This window comes from Colletotrichum aenigma, assembly GCF_013390185.1.
Source record: "Colletotrichum aenigma strain Cg56 chromosome Unknown KSG_Cg56_contig10, whole genome shotgun sequence".
NCBI lineage: Eukaryota > Fungi > Ascomycota > Sordariomycetes > Glomerellales > Glomerellaceae > Colletotrichum > Colletotrichum aenigma.
The window spans coordinates 1,430,040-1,452,757 of record NW_023500916.1 but is presented as its reverse complement, the minus strand read 5'-3'; the positions used below and the strand labels follow the sequence as shown (position 1 = coordinate 1,452,757).

Below are 22,718 nucleotides of genomic sequence, written 5' to 3'. Positions count from 1 at the left end.
CCTGGTGCTAACATTATGTGTTTGGCGAGCTTTCTCATCCGCCAGACAGTGCGGTGACGTTGGTTACCGTGTTGCAGAACCGCGATTGATAATATCGATGAACTCATGCTTGGTAGTACGAAGTTGTCCCGCACGGCCGAGTGACACACGAACCATCTGCAGAGTTCTAGACCTCGTCGATGTTATGATGTTTGAGGCCCGGGGTTCACCCATGGCAGCATCTGCACCAACTTGAGACCCATTTTGGGCATCTGTGTATGTGAAATATGTCTAGGTCTTCTGAGGGGAATACGTTGACGTTCGGTAGCACCTCCCACGCACGCCGGACCGCTGCAGCTTCCAAGGTCTGGACGATGACGTGCGTGTCTCTAATTTTCATAAGCAAGTAGAAAACCAAACTGCCTCGAGCTCTGTTGCTATACGAGACAAGAACCCCGTTCGGATAGGTAACGAACGTAGCCTCTAACCTCGGCACAGGTCTCCAGCGTCACTCGGGTGTACGCTTGGCGTTCGGATTTCGATTGTAAATCGGTTTGTTGACTTGTAACCCGCAGAGCCTGGGATCCATTTGGCCGGGAGTCTTTCAAAAGTCCTAAATGCCGTGGCTCGGCACGTTATTTCGGACCGCCTTGCAAAAGGAGACCCGCTAATTTGGGTCCTGGTCAGTTTTCGTGGCAATTGGGGCCCGGATTATAGTGTCGTCAATCGATGGCCTTGCCGAACTCCTCGATGAAAGGTAAGTTCGGATGGAGGGTAATACAATTATGGCTCTCTGGGAGATAGAGATCCATGATGAAGGTATATGAGCACGTTCAATCAACTCTTCCGGTTAGACAGAAGACAGCGCTTCACATCTTGTTATTCCGCATTCGCAGGACGCTTTGACTTGGGAGTGTTCACCAGTGCCCGCACAAATAGAAGGTCAGATCCCTTGCGAACGACTGTTTCTCCAGCCCGTATGGGTCACTATTAGAGGGCCCCGGTTGAAGAAATGCCGTGGAAGATTTCATAAATCTTGTCCCATCTACCAAAGACATTTGATTTAATGAAGCAGACTCAAAACGCTCTGAGCTTCGAGCCTGAACATGGCTATCAAGTCAGGTCTGAACTTGCCGAAATAATCCCGACCAGGCTCAGCAGCCAGGCGTCGGCCACATGACGGCGCCGTACTGCTTCTTGAGATGGCGACGGCACTTTAATTATCAGTGCAGCCAAAGTAACAGTAAATACACGTCTGTACCTTGCCCTGGGCCCCAGATCGACGGACCTTGGGGCCCAGACGCCGAGCCATCTCAAAGGCGTCAGCGAAGCCGTCATTCTGGTTGAAGACTGCAAGGCTGCCAGTGGCCAACGCCTTCGTGGCCTCCCGCTGCTTGTCGACCATAGCGCGGAAGAGACGCACCTGTCATGTGACCTAGTTGGTAGAAGGGTCCTCTTTCCTGCGTCGTCGATAGGTACAATCTCAAGGACCTCCTTCGTCAGCAGGAAATGATTCACTTCATCCTGCACCTAGGAGGGTTTTAACTTCCCCTATACTTAGATGCCAAAGACATGGATTGATCCTCCACTAGGGCTTGACGATGGAGACGGTCTGCTCTAATATACCGACAGCCATAATGTCTGGCTAGTCGAAGTTCTCTCTCCCCAGTATTATGGGTTAATCTAGATGTCGCTGTAGGGGAGCGACTGATAGGGTGCGAGCAAAGACCACGGAATCAACTGAACTCTCCCAGGCCACACGCGATTTGTTGTCTGCAATAAACCAATGGGCGGCTGGAACCTTCAGAATGAAGATAGGCACTATACTTGTCCGCAAAACCAGACAGGCATGAGTGAAGTCTCGAAGAATTTGCGGACCCGGGGTTGGTTGTTGTCATTATTGACATTTCAAAAGCCTCATGGTGTTGAGCATTGCTATCGCCGATTTTGTGGCGAGGTTGAAAATTGATATAAAAGGCTCTAGGAGACCTGCTGCGAAGAGAATCGACCTTGATACCAGATCCGGTTGGACCGGAGGTGTGGCTATCCTGATCAAAGGAGCCAAGATTCTCAATCCAGTGACTAGAGGTGCGAGAGGTCGAGAGAGCCGGCAGTTCCGAATACTCCAGAGTACTTGGTCCCTGCAAGGCCTTGATCATTGAGCTCAGAAAGCTCGCGGTACTTGTAATCCGCCATGGAAACGGACTTCTGGTTGTCACACGACCGAACACCTGTACTTGAGGGGTTTGTGGTGCTTCCACAGCCGGAATGGTCTCGGGGTCTTGTTCGTGGACTGGGGGATGATAAGCAGGACTTGCGGCCGGACGGACTGTCACAGATGCCTCAAAATGTACCCATCGCGCCGCCTGGTCGTTGGCGATCCGAAGAATCTCCATCTGGCCATAATCGAAGATGGGATGACCATTGAGTACCACCGAATAAGACTGCATGGCCCCGGAGCTTCAGATCTTCTCAGAGCGCGAACGAGGTCAATCACGGTGTAGTGTTCGTCGTCAATGTGTCATGTTGTTGACACAGAGGGATCGAAGACAAAGAAATACAAAAGCAATGTGAATGTGTGTTTACAGAACAGGGTGAACTAAATCCTGCTACATTTCTCGGGTATTTCATAGGATTACAGTAGGGATCATATAAAAAATTAATCGATAGATGAAATTCGGGATAATAGACCTGTTCTCTTGTGCCAGAATTATGCATTGTGACGTCGTGTACTGCGAGATTTATGCATGGCCTTCAAGGTCTCTCATGAGCCGTCCCGCGACTATCCAAAACGGAAAGGCTGAGAAACTAAGTTCTACAGTCGAAAGGGACGGTGTTACGTAGCTCCTTGGAGTCTGGCGGCATATAGTGTCTGAAAGATTGGGCCAGCCAACAGCTCGGCACGGAGAGAATCCTGCCAACCAAGAGCAAAGCCTAGTGAAGTCAAAAGAGACGCAACGAGGATGAGCACGAGGGAATCGAGGTGGGGGTGGCATGAATACAGAACATGGCAGCAGCATCGCCTTTTTTGCTAGCATCGTTGGTTGTGATATCCCCGAAATTCCCTCAGGAAATCCGCCATCTGTGGCAGGTTTCGCATGAAAAGTCCTATTGTTGTCGTGGTCCTTGACTATGTTCTCAACAAGAAGTCAGCGTCTGTGTCATGACAACGGGAAAAAATTCGACACTGAACCTCTTCATTTGCGCAGATGCTTCCAGTGCGTTCAGCGCACCGGCCGAAGTGGCAAGGCCACACACCAGGGCTACGAGAGTTGTTATTTCCGCAACACGGAATATTTGTGGTAGGTGCGCCGGCTCAGGAAGGGAAGGGTCTGGCAGGTTGAGAACATCGCAGCGTAGGATCGTGGTTGCTGGCCAGCGTGATGTGCTTGTCGCTTCCAGATTCGGCATCGCCTTCCGGGTTAGTGTAGACAGAGGGTTTCGGAGTGGAACGCGCCTGTGGCACTGAAAGCGGCACAATTGGCGCGGTCGAAGTTGTGGAAGACATGGCCAGTGAGCCGGTTGCGGGCCATGGTTGGCAGGGTAAGCGGTCTGGCGGAGGGAGCCTGCGCGCGAATCGAGTCGAGGACCATTTGAGCCTGGTTGGGCGAGTTCCAATGTGTGGAAGACCCAATATGTGGAAGGTCCCTGGCGATAGGATAGGTCTTGATGTCCAGGTAGATGAGAAAGACAAGGATAACCAAGGGTGACACTGAAGACGGCCAGGGCGATACCGAAGGCGACAAGGACAATACCGAAGGAGCCGGGTAGGGACGATGGGGTACGAAGCAGGACAATGGAGATGTTGACGGCAAGAACAATGATACCAGAGCTCTCCACCCAGAAACAGCTGCATGCTGCGGGAGGTGAAGCTGGCCAGAGTGCTCTTGCTTCCCTGGGAGGAGCGGAAGGTGTGCGATGATGGTGTCCAAGAATCTGGGAGGGAGGAGGAAGTTCCGATTCTTTTTATGCGCTCCATCACTGGGTATTTTGGCCATACGTCAACCTCCTTCCCACACTTCTGCCCATACAAACTCCTGGTTTCCACCCAAACTTGGAAGACACTCTTTTTGCCGTTTGCTTAGACGCAGCTTCCTTCTCGTGTTACCTGCAAGCTGGTTCTGGCTAGGTTTCGATCGGCTGCTCTCCCCTCTTACAATTGCGCTTTGCCGGGACGTTTGTGCTTTTGCGATGCCCTGCCCCGCGAGGATTTCTGTTGCCATGTGTTTGCCAACTCGACTGACCAAACCAGCAAGGCACTTCTGCGGGCTGTGGCAAGCTCGACGCCCCGCCGTTTTCGGTCCGCACATCTTGTGCTTTTCGCGCCCTCCCGTCCGCAAACCCAACGTCACACAAACATCCCACAACCACGACAACATCTCAACAGCATAGCACTTTTCATTGTTAATCAATAGACCGCACATACTAGAGTCACTTCAACATCAAACTACAACGCTATTGTCTCTACAACGTACACATGGCTCGTCTCATCACTCTGCCCCTGGAACTTCTCGACGTGGAGACAACCTCCGACGATCTTGCACCCATGCAACGAGTCCGCGGGTACGGATTCGGCGTACCAGATCCCAAGAACAACGAAAGGAGCTATGGCTTCGATAGTTCTCAATACGAGCCGTCATTACACAGGAGCCGGCGGCGGCGATTCAAGTCAGAGCACAAGCTCTGGCCCTTGAATTGCGACCAATTTGAGATCCTCCACTTCTCCGCACCTTCGGATCTAGCTCATCTTCTTTACGTCATGGGAGCAGTTGACCCGAACTTCCGTGATTTTGTTACCATGAAGGAGTTGTACTTGGCAATCAGACCGATTGACAAGGACACTTTGGGATGGTCGTCGGAAGAGGCAACAGCACTCCTGCAATTTGCCTCGAGGTTAGGTTTCTCACTGTCTCAAGAGCTGAGACTAGCACTCGAGGAGTTTCTCACCGGGTCGACGCCATCCCCCGATGCCCCCAGATGCCCGCACACACGTGAACAAATACGGATGGCAAATCTGGCCTGCGCTGCTCTACTCGCTATGGTGTTTCAATTCACACGGCACGCGGTGGAATACATCTCGCTCTACATTGAGGCAGACATCCTTGACATCGTTCGGGATTGCATGGGCGACGCGACCATCAATCCTGTTTCTCAGCAATACGAAGACAATAAACCTTTCCCAAACATAAAGCTGTTCGCTTGGAGGTCTAGCCTCCTGCGCCCATGGCGCTAGAAGCTCGATTTGGATGGCATAGTGAACTTCGTCACTTGGGCTAGGATCTCGGCAGTCGACATCAACGGAACCACTTACCCTGAAGTGTGCCGGATCTTTCAGGTTCCACAAGGTGTTCTGCTTGATGGCAATTGCATTACCAATCTCAGTCTTCGCGATGTCATCATCTTCCATGACAACCTGGCTCGTCTCATCAACCACTTGCCAAACGTTGTCCACTTCAGCCTAGAGCTCGACCACGATCTGTTTGAGCCCGGAAGAAACACCGAGTTGCTTGAACCGCTGCCGAGCCAGGTGATCGAATGTCTGCAGCCGTTGTCTCTCAGGTTGCAGTCACTTACCTTGGTCATCGAAGGCACCGAGGGTGTTGCTTGTCCGTTAGTGTATCTGGCATCGACACTCGCAAAGTTCCTATTCTTGAAGAAGCTACATATCGGGATGTGGTGCTTCAGAGGCGAGCTTCTAGACCATCTACCACCTTTCATCACACACCTGGATATCCCAGGCTCGAAGGACAAAACAGGCGAACGGGCCATCAGCACTGTATTGAGTAGGCTATTTGCGGTCTCGCAAGTTTGGCTACCACGGCTGCAACAAATCAAAGCCCCTTTCCGTCTCCCTGTTCCTTTCAATAGGTCGATTCAGGTAGAACTGAATGAAGAGATGGTATAATAGAACAGAATGGTTATCCTCTTTCTCATTCTTGATGTCGTCCATATCGTTCTTCTCGCCCCTATCGTCGTCCATCGTCGCAGTCAATCGTCTAACCCTTATTACAACCCCTATCGCTTCCTTTACTACTGTCGTCCTTGTTATTGGGTACGCTGGCTAAAGTTATAGGGCATATTGCCCGGCTAGCAAGAATCACCGGAATACAATTTGACGGTCTACATGTCACCACGGATTCAGCGGCGATGATGTTTGAATCGGCGGGCTTGGATGGAGCAGGGATGAACACAACGGCATCTTCTGAGTTCGTTAGTTGATTTGACGAGTGACCCGTTGGTTCCTCTTACTTTGCTGCCGCGAGTCTGTTGAATCTCGTCTCAGAGAAAGCACACACACGGTGACCATGCGGATGACACGGGTCACGAGAATGAGAAGTCTTCCCAAACCAATGCTCTGTCCGGGCAGCAAACTCATGGACCGGAGGCTCCTGGTGAAACGAGCGAGTTTTGCCGAGGGCATTGCATCCCGCCGGGATGGCATGGGCGACAATGCGAGGGGGGCTGGTGGATCCGATACGTCTTGGCCGGCAGGAATTGCCGGGAGTTGCGGCGACTTTGTAATGTGGCTGGCATCCCCCAGGATGCCAGAGTTGCGATGACGTCTTGGCGCAGTCTGATGAATCTTGCCCGTTCAGATGAGTGAGATGATGAATTGAATGGTTTAGACGTGATGCTATGTCGTGATACTACACTAAGTACTGTTTCCATGTTGAAGACACTGCATACTGCCTGAGTGAAAGTTCGCTCTTGCGCCCCAATGAACCGCTACGACAATTTGCCTCCCACGGAGAATTCGCATGGCCCCAAAGGCTCCGCCCGGAGCGATCCGAAGCAATCGTGGGGCGTACGAGCCGTTCGTATTCGAGGAGCCATTGAACCGCCAGATCTGGTACCGGGGGGCACTGCTCTGTAACCCGTTTCAGAAACTCGAGACGAACCTGACGTTGCATTTTCCAATGTTCCCTCCCTCCACCGTCCCAATCCAGCCTCCCTCTTCGCCCAGAAACCGTCTCATGATCCGCTGCGTGGTTTAAGCATCGTCCGGTTAGAGTAAAAGGCTCGTCGCTGTCAGGAAGGGTTGGGGTCCGGAAGAGTCCGCTCGGAGGCCGAGTGCAGCTTCGATCTGGAGGAGCAGGGGGTGGGATCCAGCGATCCCTGTCAGTGAGCCGCAATTAACCACAACGTTGTTTGGGACTGGGTTTGGAGTGCCGAGTATTTTGCAGAGTCAAAAGAATCGGCGGTATAAAAACTCGCGCTTTCGGCGCGGGTTGATCTAGTGCTACCCTTTTTCCTTCGTCAAGCCAGTCTTCCCAGTTTTCTTTGATCAATCCTTGTGCAACTCAACTTTCATTCTTTCCGCTGCGCGGCTAAACATTCACTATTTACCTTACAACTTATTCGTTCCCAACCCACAACTCTTTCACCCCAGTCAAAATGCAGTTCTCCATCACCGCCATCATGCTCGGCCTCGCCGCCGTCTCCTCCGCCGCCATCGCCGATGTCGAGGGCGTGCGCAACATAGAGCGCAACTCCATTGTTCTCGACGCCCGCCAGGCCAAGAAGGCCACGGGTGCCTGCTGCATTCCCAACACGTCGCTGAAGCAGGATGCTTGCACTGATGCGGCGGGCGCAGCGGGCAAGTGCGTGCCTGGAGGACCTACTGCTTGTAAGTCATGACCTCTGAACTAGTACAATCTCGAGGGGTATCATCAAGGAATTTGGGACTGACGGTTCGGGATGTGATAGGCGGCGGAGCGCTTAACTGCGTTGCTACCACGAGCTTGGCCTGCGACAACAGCGTCAAAGAGCGCTCTGGTGTTCTGTGCCGTTTCAAGCTGCCTAATGGCAAGCTTCAGGATGGTGTGAACCAGATTACTAGCCTGAGCCAGGCTAAGGTTAATTAAAGAGAAGGGAATACTTGAGTGGGGGCGGAGGGAGTATTCTTTCGTTGAGATGTTGTGTCTTGGCGGGGATTGATATATAGTAATTGGAACTCCGTAATTACTTCAGTTGACTTGCTTGATGGGGTTGAGTGATATGGCGCATCGATGCGGTTTTGAAGAATTCCATTTGTGTGATATCCGGAGTAAGTTTTGAGAACGCAAGGGCGCAGAACACATGGTACCATCGGCGGACTCCAGCAACCCAAAGTCCTGGTCCATTCGCGAGATAATCGCGTAGGCGAATCGTCGCGTCGGAAGTTCTGAGTGCGCGGCATAGATTGGCGCTCATGGCTCCTCGATACTGATCTCGTATCCAAGAGAGGGCCAGCAGAACTAAATGTTTCCTGAATCTGTCCCAAGAAAGGACGAAATGCAATGCAAACCTCCGGTTCGAACATGGCGGCACCTGGGAGGACTGGACGCCAGCTTTGCGAACGAGGTCATTGCCCTTACAGAGACTGAGAGCAGAGAAAGGACCCAGGGGCAGTGAACAAAACAGCTCTCCTAATTAAAGGGACGACAAGCAAACAGAGCGGGTTGGCGCAGAACTCATCACCGTGGAATGGTGATCGCAACTCGATCGCGCTGGACATGATAAGCATCCAAGTCATGAACGACAATGAACGCCGTCCCAGTCCTAATTTCTTCTGTGAATATGAATGAAAGCTCCACGATGCTCGCCATCATCAGTGTTGTGAATGAATCGGGTACCAAGCACCTCAATTGAGCTGCTGCGCTCACGGCGGCGGGAACTCGACCGTTCGTCCCATTCTTCGTGTGGATCGTTTGGTATGACTGACTAAACTTGCGGCGCTTTCACGACGGCCTCAGTAGCAGATGATCAGACTGCTCTCTAAATTCGCCAGTAGACCGACTGCTTGTGGGAGAAGATAAAACTCCAAACGACCCTCGAGGGCGTATTGTGCCAATGAGTGATAACAAACGCTCCGGCCAAAATATCAGTTGAGCACTGCCTTGCGTCAGGAAAAAAGATGCGCGACGAGACTGGAGGTGCTTGTAAAACCAGCTGCCTCATTCGTCAGATCCAAAACATTCCTACAGCATGGGCTGGCGCGGATTTGCTCGGCGAGTACACCCCTCGGAGGTGGATGTTGTTCCAGCCTCCGGGAAGCAAAGCCAATCAGGACAACAAATCGAAGTTCAATCGACCCAAATGCCATCTTGAAAATCTTGGCTCGTAGAAAAAAAGGCCATGCTTGCCCTCTAAGCTTGGTCCAGCAAGGCTGTCATCGGGCCCGAGTGCTGTCGTCGGCTTGAAAGCAGTTCCGATATGGATATGGAGATGATCTTGTCAATCGTCTATCGAAGCTGCGTTTATTTGTCTAGACATCGTGACTAATATCAGCTACATATTTGTCGGGCTCCTTCGATACACCGGCTACGGTATTGAGTAACTCGTAGTCGAAGAGAGGTTGACCGGGACGATCATTGACTTGGAAGGGAATCAAGTCCTCCTGCACCTAAACCACATGACCTCACTGATTCTGCAAGCCAAGCAGATATTTCGGACAAGAGATGAACCCAAAGATCGTCCAGCCGTGTACCATCTGCGTTCGTTATCCGAGAAGAGGCAACGGGCTTGATCGTTGAACTCCTCCTGGACACAGCCTGTGTAACTTCATGAGGGCCCGGCTCACATCATAGTGTCTTGGACATTGAAATAGGGGTCTTCATCCGACTCCGAATGTCGCCTAATTTAGATAATGAGAGGGCAGCAGGACTTAAGCAGAGAAGCAGCCTGGCCCTATCCTTCAGCTCCATGGAAGCCGATACTTCGGCCAATTTTTCGAATGCCGAGGCGGATGAAGCGCCAGTTTTTCTCATTAGCACGTGGGCGGAGAAGAGTCAAACCTTTTGGAGACATGACGCGGGGTCTCCCGGGCTGCAAGCATGAGCAAGCTATTTTGGCTCTGTCGCATTGAGGATCGCCTGTTATTAGGTTTGGGATACTCCAGGCGGTGATTGATACTGTCCATAGATGCTTGTTGTACACCGCGAGGCCGAAGTCGCTGCTAAGAACATTGCAGCTAGGTACGGTGATTAGATTCTTTAGACAGCGGGACGCGGTCTAGAGTTCCACGTCTGCCCTTGACAGCAGAATGCGATCCATCATCGCTGTAATCGCCGCAAGAACTGCTATCGGCTTTGATATTGGTATCTTCGTAGTCCATGTCCACGTCTGACTCGGCACTATGCTCTTTGGAATCAAACTTATGGCAGCAAGACTATGAGGATGGAGTGATTTCTGTCGATCTCTTCAAGATCGCTGCGGCACCCAAAGTAGAGGACGTCTAGGTCCTCAATGGATCTTGGGGTTGAATGGCTTTTTGGCTTCGTAAAAACGTCCGCATGACTAGCCGATAACCTGTTCGATCGATTTGTTGTTATTCCGAATCAGGGAGTCGCGAAGAACTGTGATGCGCGCTAATCAGACCGCATTCAAATAAATAGTATTCTCCGTCAAGTTGTACGGCCCGGTTTCACCGAAGGCTTCGTCGCGGATCTTTGTGCGTGGGTTAGACGACGAAGGAGAATATCATCCAATATCCTGCGGCGACAAAGCCGAATATGTGAAGTCGCAACTGTGCCGCGTCCGATGTAGTAGCCCACGTCTACAATAGCAGCACCAAGACTGAGACCGCAGATTGCCGGCACCCTCAACCTTGATTTTCTCCTAAACGGGCTTGAGAACTCAGGAGATTCCCGTATGATGCGACGAATTGGATGGTCCCCTCTGAGTACTGCATTTTTCAACGCCAGCGATGAATATACCACATACACGTCCGAGTTCAGAGCCAGTCAAGTAAGATATCTTTGTCCTGAACTGAGGAACTGGAACAGGACGGCCCGGGATAGCTCAGCATTCGGTGCACTCCAGAAAGGCAATAGCGGGTAGCTAGAGGGGGGTTGCGACAAGGGGAACTCATCTCAGCTCGTCGATCTTCGACGTACAAACGATGTTTCGACTTAATTCTGCCGTTAAGAATTCTCTCTTCCTCCAAATGCAGAGTACCAAGGCTAGGATTTAGTAGCACGCTGTTCTGAGGGTATGGCCTTGGTAGAAACGCCCGCCGAAGAGAGTGCCATTAAGGGGTCTGAATTCCGAGTCTTTTTGGTTTGGTATCGCCCCGAGCCCGAGGATATCTCATAACCAAAAGATTTCAACCCGCACTAAAGTAGATCGAGGGGTCATATCACATTACAAAGACAATGTTCTAAAATGACTGCTCCAGCTGTGGCACTCGAATCACTCTACCCGCTCGGGCATCAGGATTACCAGGAGCAGAATCAGAGGCAGCTAATTAGCAGGGCGATATTCCCTCTGACTATTCCAAGAAAACACAAGGTTGTACCAAGATCTCATTCAAGTGACCAGTGTGCTATCAAGGACCTGACCATCGGGAGACATGCCTGCTCGCTGATGCTTGACTCAATGTAGAAGGATTACACTTTGTCCCACAGACCCCTGAGATTGGTCTTTGGAAGCCAGTGAACACGCATTTTGAGACGGTTTTGCGTCATGTTCTAGGCTTCTCTCTCCTTCTCTCACACCTTACACACCACGATCATGTGGTCTCCTGTCCTTTGAAAGCTATGACTTTTCGAGCTTGGCCCGGCTATTAGTGCTGGAGCGGATTCAGTCCCCTGATCGAAGCTACTAGATACTCCAGACTTATCACGAGTCAGCTCCATCCTCTCATGAGGTTCAGCTCAGAGACAAAGTCGGTATCAAGAATGTTTCCGCGCGAGTGCGAAGTCTCCGGGCAAGACCGAGGCGCAGCCCAATCATGTCGATATTAACTGACGATGGATCTTTTGAGCAATTGCTGGCGCGAGCATAAGTTCGTTAATAAGACCCTTTTAGCGAACCGAGCCACGAAGACATTGGTCGGATGAGTTTCTGTGATGATAGGCTCTCAAATAGATGGAACTTCAAGTGGGATTACATAGGTGGCCGTACAACGTCTCCTTTGCTCGAAGAAGCATCTTCAGAGACTAAGGCTGCCTTCGCACCACTATCGCTGCCACCTCCAGATGCCTCTTCCTCTGAGAAGCCCTACTCAAGGGAGTCCAAAGCTGTAAATCGCAGAAAGTTCTGGTCCTGTCTCTTCCGTTTCATCTGCTCGTACTCTCCAGGTGCCATGGCCTCCAGTCGAGATCTTGCCCTCGTACTGACAGTTGCTTCGAGATCGCCTTCAGCTTTCTACGTCAAACAATCCCAGAAGCTGCCTATGTTTATATTTCAAGCTTGCTCCGAGCGAACCACGAACATGTGTCGAGGCCTGCGGCCGTAGCCTTCGCGATGGGAGCGCTTTGCCCGTCTTTCTCATCGATAGTGGATGCGAGCAGCTCCTTAGCCTGCTCGAAACCGCCGGCTATCCACCGGACGGTATGCTCGCTTACCTGCCCATACTTCTAGCATATGGAGTTGGTGTGTAGTGGGGCCGACTGGACGAACAGAATGCCATGGTCGACTTTCCAGGACCTAGGATGACGAGGTCAACGAAGTGACCTCGGATGCCATGCCATGTCACATCTATACGATGGCCTCTGCGGCGATGTCATCCACTCTCGACGTGGCAAGAGCCATAATACCTTGCTCGATGGCAACTTGCGGCCTCTCAACTCAGCTTGAGGCGAGCCTGAGGTCGGACCGCTGGCGAGCGGGGCCCGGGGCGTTGGGCATCTATCCGAGGCACAGCCAGTACCATAACGCAATCACCCTATCTAAGTTCTACACATACGCGTGCCCTGGTCGGCCAATGTCGTGAGGATAACTCTCGGTGGCAGGATTCTTGCTGCCAAGGTATAGCCAATACCGAGATCGTGCTTCTTCGCCATCCTCATACCGGAGAACTGTACGGTTAGCTCGAGGTTGCAAGTACTGGAGAACCACGATGCAGGTGAACCTCTGGCACTGCCAACGCGATTGAGGCTCAGTAAAATTATGGGACAGAAACTTGACCGCCCCTTGAAATCCCCTCATAATCCTTATAATAACCTTTCCTACTTTAAAAAAAAAAGTCGCAGGAATTCTAAAATCTAATAGGAGATTGCGCCATAGGAGACCCATGTAACAGGGTGTAAAGGAAAAGCCTGCGAAAAGCATTATCCTCAGAAGATCTCTACCTAGCATATAGGCAAGAGTCCCCTTGGGGCCCGGGAATGGAAAGTCTTGAATATGAAAGGAGTGAGCATCTTCCACAAGACTGACTATTGTGGCAAAGGCTTAGAATATTGAAGACTGGCGAAGTGCTAGATCTCTGGGTATCAATCATCTCACCCTCCCAAGCAGGCTTAGACGCGAGAAGATCAAAACAGCGTCCATGGCTTCTGTTTCCCAGCTTTCATCATTGAAAGCTTTGGATGGAGGCTCGGTCTCATACATGATTTGTCCATATCCGATACCGATCGCACGCTGCTAGAGAGTAGAGGAAGCCTCTCTGACGCGATTGCAAGTTCACCGGACGGGACGACCTGGGCAGCTGTTGATCTGGGCCACGACAGAATTCTTTGGTCAAAGCCGCCTGCTGCGGCGGCAAATTGCCATGACAGATGCCGTAGATAGGTGATTTTTACATCTAGCTCTTCCACCTAGCAACCGAGAATCAACTGAGTCCCGCGGTCAGAAACGAGGCTACTTCGTGGACCAGACAAAGCGCAGCTTGTGTTGAGTGTTCCAAAGTACAAAAGTCAGCTGTAGCTGGTTTTGCTGGTTTTAGCCGTGCTGGCCGAGTTAAGCCTAGCGGTTGTTGTCTGCCATGACTGTGTCATCTGTGAACAGTCAAGCGTCCAGAGCGATGTCATGGCATGCGGTCTCATCTGGGCCCGAGTTCAACGACGTCGTTCTGGACAACATTGTACCAAGGCACACATCGCTTTTGGTAGAGGTTTTATTCAAACTTAACCTGTCTGTAAGGCTCATCAGGATGCAACGAAGGGTGTATTAGGAGAGTACAGCAATCCTCATCGACGCGTCGATCATACGCCTTCGACGAATTAAGCATGGTAGAGGCAGACGGACAGATCCATCAAACGAGGTACGTTTTCAGGTCACATGCTGTGAAAGAAAATCAAACCAAATTAATGTGAAAATATACTGAGATGAAAGGAAATGGAGTGGAAAAAGATCGTGGGGTAGAGGAAGGCTGGGCTGGCTCCGTTGATGAGTACGATAGGACCATCATCAATTTCAAAAGAGCGTCGACGAAAGGCTTTCGCTAGCCCCGCATGGTACCTCTCCGGCAATTAAACATTCCAATAGATGGGCAAGTAGTCAAGGACTGGATCTTGACACGGCAAGAGACTGAAGAAATCTTCTTTATTGAGGAGCTACCTGAAAGGCGAGGGGTAATGGGGCAGGATACTGGCCAGGCCGACAAGAGGGTTGCAACTGTAGGCAGAACTTGTCAGAAATGGATCCAACAGAAGCAATGGAAGAGACGGGAATCGCATACCTAGAGTAGAAAGTGCAAAGCCTCGGCAGCACCTGAGAGTATAGTCCACCACGTAGCCCAGCGCCTGTCGACTTCGTCCAAGGCAACAACTCGCCGAAGGCAGTTGCAGGACAAGCCAGCCAAAATCGCCAAAGTACCAGCAATCTATCCGAAGGCTCGGCATGCGGCAGAGAGCCTATTCCTCGTCCTCGGGGTTCTTGCCGTCGTGGTCCTTCTTGTAGTGCTGCAACAAAAGTCAGAACATGAACAAGGGAGGTGAAGAGGTGGCTGGGGCACGGAGGAACTGACGCGGTTGAGGGAGCTGCGGTTCTCGTACGCGCGCTCGCAACCGTCGAACTCGCAGCGGTGGAGGGCGTCGGTGGCGGAGATGCCGTTCTTCTTGAGGTATTTGCCGGCGAAGGAGTGGGCCATCTTCATGACGTCGTCCTTGGACTTGCCGCTCTCGGACTGAGCCTGGGTGAGGGCGTTGGCTACGGCGGTCTCGAGCTTGGTAGGCATCCTGCTGAAGAGAAGTCAGTAGTTGGTTTCGGCAAAATGTATCAAAGATTTGAACATACTTGAGTGAGTTGGGTGTTTCGGTTGTTGGTGGTGTCTGTTTGGTGGTGGATGTGTTGTTTTGTGAAAGGTTGGCTGTGGGTGAGAAAAGGTTTGGTTTGGTATTTTGCGGAAACAGAACAATGGGTTGAATTTATTTTGGAGAGTTCCGGGAAGGAAGGGTTTCGAAGAAACAGGCGGAATCTGCTGGTGAGATTGAGGTTGTCAGTGTGCGCGGTTGTCTCACGCTGAACAAAGGCATTATGGTGATTGAGGGAATCGAGAGACTGAAAGTCATGTGATTGGATTTCCTTATGAAGAACCTGCGCGAATGAAGTGCATCCTTCCTCCCAATCAATCTCTCTGCCTTTCATCCCCGTTCATTGTCCCTCCCTTCCTTCAGGCAGTCTGATCTCCATCCTTGGGTGTGTCCAAAACAACACCCTCAGTGCTGGGAGGGATAGCCACACCATTATGGTCCTCCTGGTAGTGCTGGATGAGTGTTAGCGGCTTGACTTTGTGGTCTTGGGGGCCCTTTCACTTACACGGTATCGAGACCGAACGTGCTGATAGCGCTTGCCGCATCCAGGGACAGTGCAGCGGTAAGGCCTGATGTGAGTCTCACTCACATTGGTGTGAGCTGAGGCCCTGCTTGAGGCAGTAGCCATGGCCGCGCGAGGGTTGTTCTGAGCGGAGTTGGTCTCCAAGGAGTGAGTGTCTGCCTCTCCTTGAGTAGTGTTGAGGACAGCCTGGTTCTCTTCGTGGGCGCGTCGAGTGCCCATCTCAGCGAGGACCTCACGACTGGTCTGCTCAAACGCGTTCCAATCTTCTGGATACTCCTCATGGATGCGCAGGAGCGCGTCTTGAATGTCTTTCTTAGTCTGTTGAGCCATCTTCCTTTGGTCTTCCTTGGTGGAGGTTGTACTGAAGGTTGGAGTGAGGTAAGATACCTTTCACAGACTGAGAAGTTGTTGTTGCCTGGAGGAGAAGAAAAGAGAGGAGGGTTGAGGATGAGAGGCCCTCATTAAATAGACTGATGAGAGGGGTACGTATCTCACCAGGATCTCACCTGAGGCTACAAGCTCACCTGAGGCGAGAAAGTAGAACAAGAACGGAAGGAACTTGAAGGTCCCGGGGTATTCTTTCTGAATTTGAAAATCTCATTTACATCTCGAATTATTCTTACGATATGACAGAGTCAGAGACGACGACAGCGCGCGACGAACGGCAGGAGTAGAGGCGACACAGCAGCGACAACCACAGCAGCGACAACCACTGAAGCAACGATGACCGCAGCGACAACACAATTACGAACGAATAATTGGAGGCGCATACTACGGGAAAGGCAGAGGCAAGGATACCCATTCTCGAGATAGACGAAGACAGGAGCAAGAGAGGCCGGCAGGAAGTAGAACTACACGATACAGCCAATCCAGCAGCCCAAGAACCTAGGCAAAAACACAGTTCTGGACACTTATGAAAGATCCTGATGTAATATGATTTAGAACTTGTATCGAAGCCTTTCTGTCTCATTTGAACGTTTTGCTTCCACCACAACATGATTTACTTTTTATCAGTGTCTGGGGGTGCAGCCACCTCGCCATGGTTGATAGCGTAGTGCTATGTTTTGTCAGCATGGTACTCGAAGAAGGTGGCAAAAGACTGAACTCACGCGGGTGCGGCTTGACTTGTGCTGGTAGACACGAGGGCAGTGACGGACCTTGCAGGCATACATTCTGGAACTATTGCACCTGCCTTTGTTGCCTTCATGGTGGTTGCTGTTGTTGTTCGCATGGCTTATGCCATTGTCGTGGGCTTGTTCGTCGCCCTCGCTTTCATCTTGGTCATCGTCACTGCTGTCACTCTGGCTGCTACTACTGCTGCCTTCATCGGCTGGCTCCTCCTGGGGGTTCGTGGAGCGAGCCACACAGTCCTGGCGGATCTCGGCAAGTACAGCTCGCGTGAGGGAGTCGATCGTGAACCAGTCCTCGGAGCTCTCCTGCTCAATACGCAAGAGCGCATCCTTGATGGCAAGGTGCAAGGCTGACATCCTGCTGGAAGGTCAGCTGGTGGGTTTCCAAGCTCGGCAAACAACTGAGACATACGTGGGCAGCTTTGAGGGGTGCTGTGGGCTGGAAGTTGTGAGTTGCAGGTGCGAAGAGAATCAAGAAGCTGCCGCCTTTTATCCAGCGGATTGGCTGAGGCCTGGAAGGAGAAGGTGGGGTCTGGGTTGAGAACTCGAGACAGAGACTCCAGTGTCGGGAGTTACAACTTACAAGGTAGGCAGCAATGGATTTGAGCAATCTGGAGAGGAAGGAGAATCCCCAACACCATCCTGTCAGACGGGAGTCTCAAGGCAGGGTCGCCCTCAGCAATTCCAGTGCTTTGCGCGGCAGCTTTCACTGCCCGTCCGCTCCTTCTTCCGCTAGAGCCAGGCGGTGATACAGATCATGGGCCCTTTCTCCCCTCTCCGACCCGCCGCGCCCTGACTGCACATTTGCCAACAACATCATCTACACAACTCCGCATCAGCTATCTTACTGCAACAAGTCCCGGCATTCTTGTAACGCTACATGAAGGACCAACACGCTTTACTGGAGCAGATATAACTAACCGCGAAATCTCACACCTTTTATCCCGTCAATAATGAATGACCCTGGAAGAAGGCCCAGCTTTGAATTTTCCCCAAACCTCCCCGGAGACGCACGTCCAAGGTTCCCCGAGCCCACGAGGTTTAGCCAAATCAATTGGTATTTTATTCCTTCATCTCATCTCCAGCTCCTTGCGGATGTGGACTGATCTCAATGACACAGGGACGAGTTTGAAGATTTCCAAGGCAAGCACCCGTCCGAGCCAAAGCTGAAGCCATCTTGATACTTCTTTGAGCCACCCACTGACCAAGAAGCAGAAAAGAGGTCCGCTTATGACCCAGACGAAAAGATCTGCTTTCTACCATCCACTGGCGGCACCTGGGAGATTGCGATTCCCGAGGCAATCTGGTCAAAAGAATCCCCAACTGACTGGAGCCGCATCGTCAGAGATTTGTGGGACGCTAGAGGCAGACTGCCGGTCGTCTTGCCGGTAATCGCATACGCCCTGGCACATACCAGATGGTGGCGGAGACTGGCAAGTCTACACGAAGAATGCTATAAGATGGTGGAATTCTATGCATTTCCAGGACTCAAACTGCACAAGCGCTTGCGTCGATATCTTGCTGTGCGAAAGATGTCTGAGGTCATGAACGATGGTCTCCGCGAGAGGAGCGATTCCCCAGAGCTTGTGATTTGCAAAGTGGACGCAACCAAAGTATATTTCAAGCCGAGCGTTCATTTCAGCAGCACGTCTGCATTGAATGATTGTCTTATCACACGGCTGGTGGAGAAAGATCCGGAGCAAAACCTACCAGTTGCTGCACAGAAAACACCGGTCGGGCTTAGGAACAGGCATTGGGTAGGTGGAGTTGCGTACGGGTGGTTATTTGGGGGCCTACGAACTCTGCGAGAACGAAAGATTTCATACTTGCAGCGCGAGCAGATCCGAAGACTGTGGAAGAAGGCTCTTAATTAGCCTTAGGTCAAGGGACCGAGGCAAAAGCATGGGATGAGAGCGATTGGGTATGGAACAAGCGACATAAGACAGCGATTCGAGGTTTTACAGCAGTTGTGACGGTGAATGACAGAGATAGTCAGTAAATGATAGAATTCTCTCGGACTCAAACTAATATCCTCAGTATCTGGCGCTGCCGAAAACGAGGGTGACGCTCAAAGACGCAAACTGAACGCTCGGCGAAAGCGAACCACGCTTTGGAAACTTCAGCAATGTGGCGAGCGCCGCATGATCTCTGCTCCCGAGTAGCCTAACCGTTGTCTACTTCAGCGACGGATGGAGTAGTCTACCTTGCGGCTGTACCGGCGACCATGCTTTTTAAGGTGCTTTGGTTGTCAGCGGGGATAATCGGACCATAGGACTTGGGAAACTGACCTTCTGCAAGTAATTGAGTCGCTTGTATGGCTTGAAGCACTCGGGGCACTGCATAGTAGCCTCTTCGACACTGCGGGAGCGAGCAGGCTGCTGTCCGGCATGCTCAACATCAGCAGCGACGTTGTTCTCGATGACGGGGGCGATTCCCAGGGGAAGTTGGACTTGAGGGACAGGCTCGTGGGTCTCTCTGATGATATGCTCAGGGTGGCCAAAGTAGCCGGACTGGTTCCAGTAGTCTGGGACGAACTGGCCAGGAGGAGCCATGTGGGTTTGCTGAGGAAAGCTCTCAGCAAGGAAGTGGTTGAAGGTCGGGTCGGAGTTCTGCTGGTCCCAGTTCTCGGCACCACTGGGTCCGGGAAAAGCGATCTCCGCGTTCATATGAATGGCATCGGCGGTGGGGCTGGCCAAGATATTCATCCAGTGATTGGGGATCGCCAGGCCGGGACATCCGTAAGACTGGAATCCCGGGACGTAGTCCGCAGCGTGGTAGGGAGGGATAGGCTGGCCCTGTTGGGGGATCAAGACGCCGTTGAACTTGTTGAACTTGAGGACGTCGAAGAAGACGGGGTTCTTGAGCGCGACGGTGGTGCGGTAGTTGATGGGGTAGCCGAAAGCATGGTCAGGGGTGCTTCCGGTGTGGACGTGGTAGCCGTGGAAGATCACGGCGTACTCGCTTCCGGGGATGACCTGGCGCATCTCTTGGGCGGCGATGGAGGTGGCCTCGTCGATGCGAGCCTGGCCGATGTAGGACTCGAGGGCCTCGTGGATCGCGCTCAGCGGCAGGTTGCTTGACTTGGAGAGGGCATTGGCGAAGGCGCGGATCTGGTCCTTAAGGTCATTCTGGCGATTGTCCATCTGCGAATCGAGGTCAGATTCTGCTTGCTTCAACTAGGATTGTAAACAAACCTTGGCTTGCTGTCTGCTCCGTGGCGATGTTCTGCTAGATGGAGCAAGAAGGCAATGGATGTAGACTCGTGGGCCAAGCAAAGAAGGTCAAGATGTTTTGGTTTGAAAGGATCTTTGCTGTCCTTGTGGTCTTGGGGAAAGGATTTTCCTCCAGTCGGGGACACCAGTGAAGGGAAGTGCTCCTTGCGGAGGGCTCTCGATGGCATCAGCCCCACGTTGAAAGGCCTCTCTGCCCATCGCCATGGTGATGAACAGCCAAGTCATGTGAAAGGGACAAGGCTGAGGGCACAGAGGCGCATGAATTCTGCCATGGCTCCTCGCTCTCGTTCTTGGTTGATGGACGGCAGTGGTAGACGACGACAGCTGAGTTCTCCTGAAACACTGAAACAACTGGTGATAGCTTCACCCTGAGATCCGCATTTGTTTCGTTTTTGCTGAGCTGCGCCTGTTCTCTTCTCTTGTTGTGCTTGTTAGCTTGCATTCGTTTCAGCCTTGGAGCGCTGCAACTTACCGGTGAATTGAAGGAAGGGGCCAAGAAAAAAAAGGTCGTCGGTCTTCAGTCCTGCGCTGGCTGGCTCCTGCCTCTTGCGATGGTCAAGATCAAAAAAGCTGGACGGGTTTACGACCTTGCGAACCCTGCGCCCACAACCACCTTTTCCGCCCCTTCTACAACAGCAGCAAAAACACCACCACCTCTATCTTTCGATAACAGCAGCAAATATTCCAACATACAACTCGGACTTGGCACACCGATGGCTGGAGGACAACCCAGCCCGCGCGGCAGCATGCGCTTCGCTCCCATCCCCGGCGCGCAGCCCAAGGCGACCTCGTCTGCTCGCGACGGCAAGAAGCCCTCCGGGGAGGCATCCGAGACCGCCGTCTCCACCACCGTCTCTAATGCCAGCGAGGGTGAGATTCAGGATGATGTCGAGATGCCTGACGCTAGCGACGATAGTGACGATAGTGATTACGCCGAGAGCGCTCCGCAGACTCCCGTTCCTGCCCAGAAGAAGACCAGGCGCAAGCGAAAGCGCAACGAAGCCGCCGAGGCCAGGAAGAGAGCCGTCACGCCCGACACCGTCGACTCGGGTGCAACTAACACCGACCCCTTCTTCGATGGCCAGACTCCCTCCGACGTCGACGACTCCACCGTTCCCTTGGACTACAACCTGTCCCAGCCCCGAGCCAGCTCTACCCCGAACAGAGAGCGATCAGGAAGTCCCGATGGACCTCCTGACACCCCGACCAAGTCTGCTTCCAAGCGTCGCTGTGTTCAGCCAGTCATTCGCCCTCCTCCTCCTCCTGTCCTCCCGACCAGCGCTGAGGCTGGCCACAGGGTCAAGACTCTGAGAAAGCAGCTAAAGTCACTGCATGAAGAGGAGGCGAGCGGCATGAAGCTGTTCAAGGAAACCATCGACGAGAACAATGCTACTCCCGAGTTTCTTGACGCCGCTGTCGATGCTTGTCGTACCCGTCTGCAGAAGGCCGTTCGCAACCGCAAGGTTCCCCTCCCCGCCGGAGCTGACAACTCTCGAGAGCAGGCTCTCTTGGCAGACGCCGATTCGGATGTTCCTCCGTCGCCGCCCCAAGAACTCGTTGAGATTGATTACGGCCCGTACCCTGAGATCTTTGGCTTCGACACGCCCAACCCACCCAAGAAGCTGTATTCTGAAGAGGAGATTGCCGATCTGGCCAAGGCGCTCGCCAAGGCATACAGGGAGAGACAGGAGTTCTACAACCAGCAGCAGATTCTCTTCGCCCGCATGGAGAAGGTTCGGGAGCAGTTCCACAGAGTCTACCAGGAGCTCGAGAAGGCCAAGGTTGAGGAGGCCGAGGCCCTGCTGCGGGAGGCACGGGATGGTAGTCTCAGCGGCAGCGCCACCGCCAGCCCTGGCACGATCCACTCTTCGGGCGGCAGAGGACGGCTGCCGGGCGGAAGACCCCTGCACAAGCCGTCTCCGTCGATGAACAGGATTCGGCAATCTCTTAGCGCCGCGGAGTTGAGATCGATTACCCAAGAGCGTCCGCAGCCTCGAGCTGTCTCTCCAGGTGCCATTCCCCTGGGATCTCCGCCCCGAGGATACAATCCCCGCGCAGCCCCGAAGTCCACCGATCCCCTTGGAACGACACCTTATGTCCCTTACAGGTCTTTTGAACAGAAGGCTGAGGAGATTATGAAGAAGAGACGGGGATGAAGATGGCCCAAAGTTGGTCACAAGGTCGCTGGAGGTACGTTTTTATGCAGCATCTTTTGGCTGCCACGGCTTTGTAAGATTATGGCTTCATCGATGTGTCAAAGGGTCAGTATTTTCCCTTGCTTTCCCAGACAAACACTGACCTAACTGTTCAAACAAGCTTCCGCCGAAGACAATCAAACCCTTTGAGCATGACGACGACAATCAGCACAAAAACACAAAACCATTACACTTGCTTTACTTGCAGTATTCTTGTAAGTTTGGCGATTCCCCGCATTCTACCTCCCCTAACGAGCGCCACAGATACAACGCCGAACAATCCAAGCAGGCTTAAACGTAGCTTGCCTAGCGCGCAAGCATATGAGGTCTCATGACGTGTCCGCGGATCCCGGAGCCGAAACCGGTCGACACCATGTTTTCTCTCAATGATCTTCCGCCAATGCACGTGCGAGGCCGGCCTGCTCCGATGGCACCCTGCCATGCATGCCACCACCCCGATGTCGCCTACCCCACACTCTGCCCGGACGGCTTCGAACGACGGCGCATACCATTCGGCCGAGCTTGGAAATTCCAGGCACATGGATTGGATCGCTTCCGCGGAGGATTTCTGGATGACAACGGGAGGATGGATGGATAATAAGCTTTTGATGAATGGATATGGCACTTGGTGGACGGAAATGATTGCATGTTGGGAGTAGTGCCGCGGCATCCGTCTGCCCAATTTTTCTTCTTCTTGTATC

General features: G+C 52.5%; 7 protein-coding genes across 7 annotated transcripts; 2 read left to right on the top strand and 5 right to left on the bottom strand.

Annotated features, from left to right (window-relative positions):
- Positions 1-1,195: 1,195 nt before the first annotated feature.
- CGCA056_v014272 (uncharacterized protein) lies at positions 1,196-1,384 on the bottom strand (the record flags this gene model as incomplete). The annotated part of the gene is made up of 1 exon (XM_037329514.1): positions 1,196-1,384. One exon carries the CDS (start codon positions 1,382-1,384, stop codon positions 1,196-1,198), a length of 189 nt encoding a protein of 62 aa, XP_037171480.1.
- Positions 1,385-7,374: 5,990 nt separating this feature from the next.
- CGCA056_v014271 (uncharacterized protein) lies at positions 7,375-7,844 on the top strand (the record flags this gene model as incomplete). Its single annotated transcript, XM_037329513.1, has 2 exons — positions 7,375-7,606; positions 7,687-7,844. The coding sequence occupies 2 exons, from the start codon at positions 7,375-7,377 to the stop codon at positions 7,842-7,844; spliced, it is 390 nt and encodes a 129-aa protein (XP_037171477.1).
- Positions 7,845-14,537: 6,693 nt separating this feature from the next.
- Positions 14,538-14,860, bottom strand: CGCA056_v014270 (uncharacterized protein; the record flags this gene model as incomplete). Its single annotated transcript, XM_037329512.1, has 2 exons — positions 14,538-14,585; positions 14,651-14,860. The coding sequence occupies 2 exons, from the start codon at positions 14,858-14,860 to the stop codon at positions 14,538-14,540; spliced, it is 258 nt and encodes an 85-aa protein (XP_037171478.1).
- Positions 14,861-15,295: 435 nt separating this feature from the next.
- Positions 15,296-15,789, bottom strand: CGCA056_v014269 (uncharacterized protein; the record flags this gene model as incomplete). The annotated part of the gene is made up of 2 exons (XM_037329511.1): positions 15,296-15,388; positions 15,442-15,789. The coding sequence occupies 2 exons, from the start codon at positions 15,787-15,789 to the stop codon at positions 15,296-15,298; spliced, it is 441 nt and encodes a 146-aa protein (XP_037172284.1).
- Positions 15,790-16,459: 670 nt separating this feature from the next.
- CGCA056_v014268 (uncharacterized protein) lies at positions 16,460-16,946 on the bottom strand (the record flags this gene model as incomplete). The annotated part of the gene is made up of 2 exons (XM_037329510.1): positions 16,460-16,516; positions 16,569-16,946. The coding sequence occupies 2 exons, from the start codon at positions 16,944-16,946 to the stop codon at positions 16,460-16,462; spliced, it is 435 nt and encodes a 144-aa protein (XP_037172040.1).
- Positions 16,947-18,768: 1,822 nt separating this feature from the next.
- CGCA056_v014267 (uncharacterized protein) lies at positions 18,769-20,026 on the bottom strand (the record flags this gene model as incomplete). The annotated part of the gene is made up of 3 exons (XM_037329509.1): positions 18,769-18,828; positions 18,878-19,732; positions 19,946-20,026. 3 exons carry the CDS (start codon positions 20,024-20,026, stop codon positions 18,769-18,771), a joined length of 996 nt encoding a protein of 331 aa, XP_037172045.1.
- Positions 20,027-20,535: 509 nt separating this feature from the next.
- Positions 20,536-21,978, top strand: CGCA056_v014266 (uncharacterized protein; the record flags this gene model as incomplete). Its single annotated transcript, XM_037329508.1, has 1 exon — positions 20,536-21,978. The coding sequence occupies one exon, from the start codon at positions 20,536-20,538 to the stop codon at positions 21,976-21,978; it is 1,443 nt and encodes a 480-aa protein (XP_037172044.1).
- Between the last annotated feature and the right edge of the window lie 740 nt (positions 21,979-22,718).